This window comes from Notothenia coriiceps, unplaced genomic scaffold, assembly GCF_000735185.1.
Source record: "Notothenia coriiceps isolate Sejong01 unplaced genomic scaffold, NC01 NC01_scaffold00022018, whole genome shotgun sequence".
NCBI lineage: Eukaryota > Metazoa > Chordata > Actinopteri > Perciformes > Nototheniidae > Notothenia > Notothenia coriiceps.
Genome location: NW_011354719.1, coordinates 703,921 through 710,278, shown reverse-complemented (window position 1 = coordinate 710,278; position 6,358 = coordinate 703,921). Strand labels below are relative to the sequence as shown.

Sequence of the window (6,358 nt, the reverse complement as noted above, 5' to 3'; positions counted from 1 at the left end):
ATCAACTCCTACTTCCCAATTTAAAGGTCACCTATTATGCAAATTCCACTTTTTCATGTCTTTTATAAATAAACATGTGTCCCCTCTGTGTAAAGAGATTCGGAAAGTTTCAAGAAAAAATATTCGTTCTCTTTTCGTCCAGATGCATTTCTATAAAAACCTGTCTGAAAATGAGCTGATCAGATTTTGGCCACTTTATGATGTCATAACGATTTTTTTGGCTTGTGTAAACATTAGCCAATCACCAACCAAGGTAACCCCCCCCCCCCACACACCTTATCACCTGAATGTCCTCCTAGAGCACCATTGTGTTCTTTTTAAACAAATATCTCTCAGAGGGGCGTGGGGAGGGGCTCCTTATTTTCATCTAAAGTAACAGACAGAGAATCAGCACTTTTGAAACAGGGCTGAAACAGAGGGGATTATGGGATGCTGCAATGCATGATCTGTTTGGTATTTGGAGCCAAACACTTTAGAGACATGATTTGTATATATATTGATGAAAAACAGTGTAATAGGGGACCTTTAAAATAACAGTTTCAATTGTTAAGTAGGAATTCTCGTTATAGGTTGCGTGCATTACCAACGGGTTGCAGGGCAGGGTGTGACACTACAACATGGCCGGGGCGCTTGGCAGTGCGATAGAGGAGAGCTGGGTTGCTGCCGTTGAACCGGTTGGCTCTAACCACACCCATCTTGGTCCAGTCCGTGAAGAACACGTTGTTTTCAAACACAGCAATTCCAAAAGGATGTGGAGCCTGGGTTGCACCATTTAGTACCATTTTCCTGGGAAACAACATCAAGGAGATTACAGCATGGTCTCAGTGTTTTATTTTGTAACTAAAAGGGACAGTTTATCCCAAAATCAAAGATACATATTTTTCTTTTACCTGCAGTGCTATTTGTCAATCTAGATTTTTTTTTTGTGCATGTTGGAGCTGTTCGCCTAAGATATGTCTACGTCTACAAGTGGATGTAATCAAGACTTGGTTACTCAAGATAATCAACGGACCTTGTTGTGAGCCTTTTCAAGTAGGAACTATTTTTTCTACAGAAATACGTCCACTCAGCATTGAACAGAGCAGAAGGAAGCTTTACTTATAGACGAGAAGCTCATGTTTATTCATTGGCGGGTATAGTTCAGAAGAAAGAAAATAGTTAAATAGTTCTTACATGAAACTGCACAACAAGGTCTGTGGATTCTCTAGAGTAGCTGGGTCGTCATTTCTTAATAAGGGACATTTCTGTGAGTTTTTCAAATGTTTTTGGTGAATTCAGCACCACAAGGAAAGTACAATGTAGTTCCATCATATTTGAGAGAAAGCAGACATCTCTGAGCCATCTCTAATACTGTGCAACTCACTAAGCAATCTAGATTGATAAAAAGCACTACGGGAAACAGGAAAAATATGCACTTATGATTTTGGGGTGAAATGTCCCAAGTTCAAGGTGGTGACTGACAACATTTTCTGTGCAACCTTTACCTGTCCAGGCCGCTGTAGGTGACGGTCTCCACCGTGTCAAAGTGGCTGTCGGACCAGTAGACCCTCTGAGTCACGATATCTAAGGTGATTCCTGTTGGAATGCCCAGTCCCTTCTTCACCAGCTCAATACGATTACTGCCGTCCATGAAGGCGCGTTCGAGCTTCATCTGCTCACTGGAAACGCCCATGTCTGTGAAGAACATGTAGCTGCAAACAAAAAGGAATAAAGAAATATAAATCAAGTGAAGTGGGTACAAAAACTCTTGGTAAAATAAAAATGATGGAGTTCTAAAAAGGGATCTCTTGTAAAGTAGCCACTGCTTTACTTCTTGTATTTGACCGTAAATAACTAAGATTCAATAATAAGGAAACATGTCATCCCAGACAAATGACAGACACAGTGTTGGACCAATATTTACACACTCCAATATTTAAGTTTCACTCAATCTAAGAAAAAGAAATAATGATATAAATGACATGCTTTGTTAGATAGCATTGCGTTATCATACTAAAACCAGTTGTTATTAACATGCAGCTCATGAAATCATGTGTGATATGGTTTGCCATGCATGCCGTTCTCAACAGCTTTGGTAACAGCTTTTAAATACCAAAGCACTTAAACACACCCCACTGTGGGGTCCAGGACCAGGCCGTGAGGAGTCTGCAGGTTTTCAGCCACCAGTGTGACCCGATTCCCTCCATCAAAGTCGCACATGTCGATACGCTCCATCATAGCCTCGAGGACGTAGAGTTTGAAGTTGATCCAGTCCAAAGCGAGGTTCTGTACATTCTGGACTGCAGCAGTCAGAACCTCCTTAATGTTCCCCCCATTGTAGTTCGCAGAGTACACCTGGCAAAAGAATGATTTAATGTTTTAAGATGAGGGGCTTTTGTTGACATGAAAATCATTTTGGGCCCCCAGAGCTTTGCAGTGTAGCTGTTTTGCAATCATACAAAAGAAGGTGTGAAGAAATTGAGGGGAAAATGCACTGACAGACAATAATCCAGATTGACAGACCTTTTTGGTGTTTGTATCACTCCAGAAGACTGTGTCGCTGTGCCAGTGATATGCCACACCTACAGCATAACCTTTGCCCTGGGACGGCACCAGAGTTCTGACAAAACGTCCATGTATATCCGCCATCATCACATCACCCCCGTTGGTGAAAATGAGCTGTGGCAATCCAGCTGAAGAAAAATGCAAAGAATACCTCAGCAGCTAATTCGTTTTCATCAAGTCCTGTTAGATATTTGATATGATTTTACAAAATATACATTTAAGTATTGTCTCCTCAACTATGTCATATGGACCTTTAAAACAGCCCACAGATTATGTTCCAGCAGACACACATCGTATGAAGCTACTCTTTGACTCTCTGTACCTGACACATTGGCTTTGCACACGTGACCCTGCTCCAAGAAGTATCCATCAGCACAGCTACAGTGGTGTGTTCCAGGACGATCTTCACACAGCTGGTCACAGATCCCCCAGATTTGACAGTCATTATAGTCTGGGGCAATAAAACAACCATTTTAGGAATTAGGGTGAGATATATACCAGAAATCTGCAACCTGAGTATCGTTAAATTAGACATCTCTAAGGTTAAAATTACGAAAGCTCTGTCCTAAGTTCATCAAAACAAGCTGACATTTTACAATTAAGGTGTAGTATATGTCGTAAACTAAAATAAAAACATATATCAGAATATGATATGCAACAATGTGAGGAGATCTGAGGAATTAACCAAAACAAATCCATCTCCATCAATCACCTCAAGTGCTCTATTGTTACAGTACAGTATGTTTAATGAATATATCATTTGTTTACAACAACAAAAAACGATATATGGTACACACCTACACAGGAACGGCTGTCGTTGGCTACAGTGAAACCATCAGGGCAGTAGCAGGCCCCCCCCTGAGGAGACGGGTGGCACAGGTACTCACAACTCAAGGCAGAGCATTGGTCAAGGCCTGTAAGCAAAATACATAAAAATCAACATAACGGTTGAATCTAGGTTGCAAATGAAGTTTTTATTTGGGATGCTGATCTATGCAGCGTTATCTTCAAGAGCATCATTATCAGTTTTGTGATCAGCATTATAGCCATCATGAACTGAGTCTGGAGGCCCAAATGACCTGAAAAAAAAGTTAATCTTAAACCAGGTGAGTGTGAAGGCAGCGATAAGGAAGGCTAAAGCATCCTATCAGCTGACTTCTGAGAATCATTTATGAGTATGAAGCCTAAAACCCGTATTAAAGTGTTGCAAATGTCAGATGTTTTACATGTGACTAGATGTCTGCCGTTGACTAAACAGTAATTCAGAGTAATTTTGGTCAGGGTTTTTTCACTGTCCTCATAAAGACAAGTACAAATAAGCAAACAAAGCAAGTTTTCTGAGGTTTACTGTGGGATGTTAAGGTTGTTATGTTAAACACATGTTAATCATTAATGACTTACTGCAGGTTTGCTGTGCTGTGGCGTTGGTCTCATCGGTTCCTCCAGGACAGTCAGGTTTTTCGTCACACACTTTGCCCACTGGTATACACAATGTCGAGCCCGGGCATCCCCACTCGCCAGGGTAACAGGATCGAGAGTTACTATCTAAAAAACAGAAACAGATGTGATTAAAATATGAACTGTAAATGTTTTTCTTTCTTTCTCAACCTTTTTTTTTTTAATGTTAAAAGCAATTTTCTATTCGATCAATTTGAACTTACCATGAATAGGCTAGTCTTGTCATGTTTTAATTCTTCTCATAACATGTTTTTTAAATGTAATCTTCCAGTATTCAGTTCAAGTAATCATTTGTCCTTTCTTTCTCATAGCGTTTTATTCATTGTTGAATGACACTCCTCAGCAATACCTATATATATGGTTATTAACTGAATTTCTAGTTCATACTCTTAGTCCATCTGTAAGAAAAATGGGTTCTTACCACATCCTCTCTCATCACTGAAGTCCCCACAGTCGTTGAACTCGTCACACACCCAGCGCTGAGGAATACAGCGGCCACTCGAACATGTGAACTCACCGCCACTACAGCTCTGGTACGCTTAAGAAAACAGAGAGAAATAACAGATTTTTAACTCATCTTTACATACCTAAAACAACTCAAAACAGGGGCCTATCATACTTTAATTTCACAATTATATCGTATATGTTGTATAGCTCTACAATGCATATTGAAATGCTGTTTAGAATTAGACCAGTAAGCAAATACTGAATTTAGTTTAGTTAAATTCCTCCCTTTTTAGTTAAACGAAAAGGATGGTCTTTTAACAGCAACTACACACCATTACAACGTATTACAATTTAAGGTGACACTAAAATCCTACGGAGACACTTCCTTCCTTACCACAGCCTTGCTCATCGCTGTTGTCCCCGCAGTCATCCCAGTGGTCACAGACAAACGGACGAGGGATACAGTAGCCGTTTGCACACTCATACTGGTGGATGGGACAGTGCTGTGTCGCTGGAAATTAAACAAATACACTGATTTTAGAAGTGAGTGGTCAAGCAATTGAAGTCAAACATCTCTACCTAAACTTAAGGCAGAGGTGGAGGAAGTACTCAGAATTTAAAGTATGCAGAATAAATAATTGCTCTTTTCCCAGAATTATGTTATTCTACAACACTATATTAGGTTGTTTTTAAAACTAAGTAATCAATACATAGAGGAGCATTTTTATATATTTTATTGTGGAGCCAATTCACTCACCATTAAACTTGTAAAATAAATAAATATATGTATAGTACAGTACTGCATCGTATCAAATATCATATGAGTGTTAAAGGATTGTAGTGGAGTAAAAAGTACAATATTTTCCTCCAGGAGGTGATGGAGTAGAAGTATAGGTAGCATACAATAAAAATACTGAAGTACAAATATGTCAAAATAGTACTTAAGTACATTACTTGAGTAAATGTACTTGGCAACATTTCCCACAACTGAACTGACTAAAGGGAAACCTAAAAGCTAATCAAAGGTTGAACAAGTTTAGCTTTATTAGAGCTAATAAACGTTAGCAACGTTAGCAAAATCACCTGTAACGTAAGTTAACGTAGATGAAAACAAGAGTAATAGCTACATAATTGTTCAATTTTAGAAAATTAATAAGCATTAGATGAAAGAATTTCACATTGAACAGTTTAACATAACGTTACATTGAGATATAGCATATTCCAACGCAAGTTTGTGCCCCTCATTGTTAATGACAAACTTCTCAAACGCTTCTGTCAGTCAGAGCTAATGTTTGAAAAAAATCGTTTGACAACACTTACGGCAGTCTTAGATGTATTCCCGGAATTTTAATATTCCTTTTGTATTCAGCTGGGATATTAAATTACTTCGCTGCTTAATAATTAAGAGCTATTTGAACCTTTCATTTATTGCGACATATTAGCTAGCTCAATCAAAACAAAGATGGCGGCCGGAAGTAACTGCCTACTTCCTGTAATGTAGCCTACAGTACACTCCACAAGACATTTGTGAATCAATTGTTAAATTAATTATGGTAGAAAATAAGATAAATAGGTAGGCTATACAGTATTATAACAAATGTTTTTATTTTTAACATCATCTTTTTTATGAGCAAGTCACCTCCATTGAAAAATCTGTGTTTGGCTGTGGTCCAAATTATAACCAATTTAACTCTATTAATAACACTATGATTAATTCCCACAGGTTCTATGGTCCGGCTGGTCATTTATTTTGAAGCAGGCATATTTTTGTTATCCTATTAAACAATAACATTAGGCTACAACATCTCTCCACAATGTTTAACATATAATCTAAAACAAATACTTTGCATAACAAGTCCTTTTCTTTTTAAATGTAATTTAATGCCCAACAATTTTTTTTAGAGGTAAG

General features: G+C 38.3%; 1 protein-coding gene across 1 annotated transcript in view; it reads right to left on the bottom strand.

Moving 5' to 3' along the window:
* Positions 1-6,358, bottom strand: part of lrp2b (low density lipoprotein receptor-related protein 2b) — a 49,068-nt gene that overhangs the window by 40,701 nt on the left and 2,009 nt on the right. The window contains 9 exon segments of the mRNA XM_010780541.1: positions 584-786; positions 1,485-1,691; positions 2,111-2,334; positions 2,503-2,672; positions 2,867-2,995; positions 3,342-3,458; positions 3,946-4,089; positions 4,424-4,540; positions 4,844-4,960. Of these exon segments, the coding sequence (XP_010778843.1) occupies positions 584-786; positions 1,485-1,691; positions 2,111-2,334; positions 2,503-2,672; positions 2,867-2,995; positions 3,342-3,458; positions 3,946-4,089; positions 4,424-4,540; positions 4,844-4,960 (1,428 nt within the window).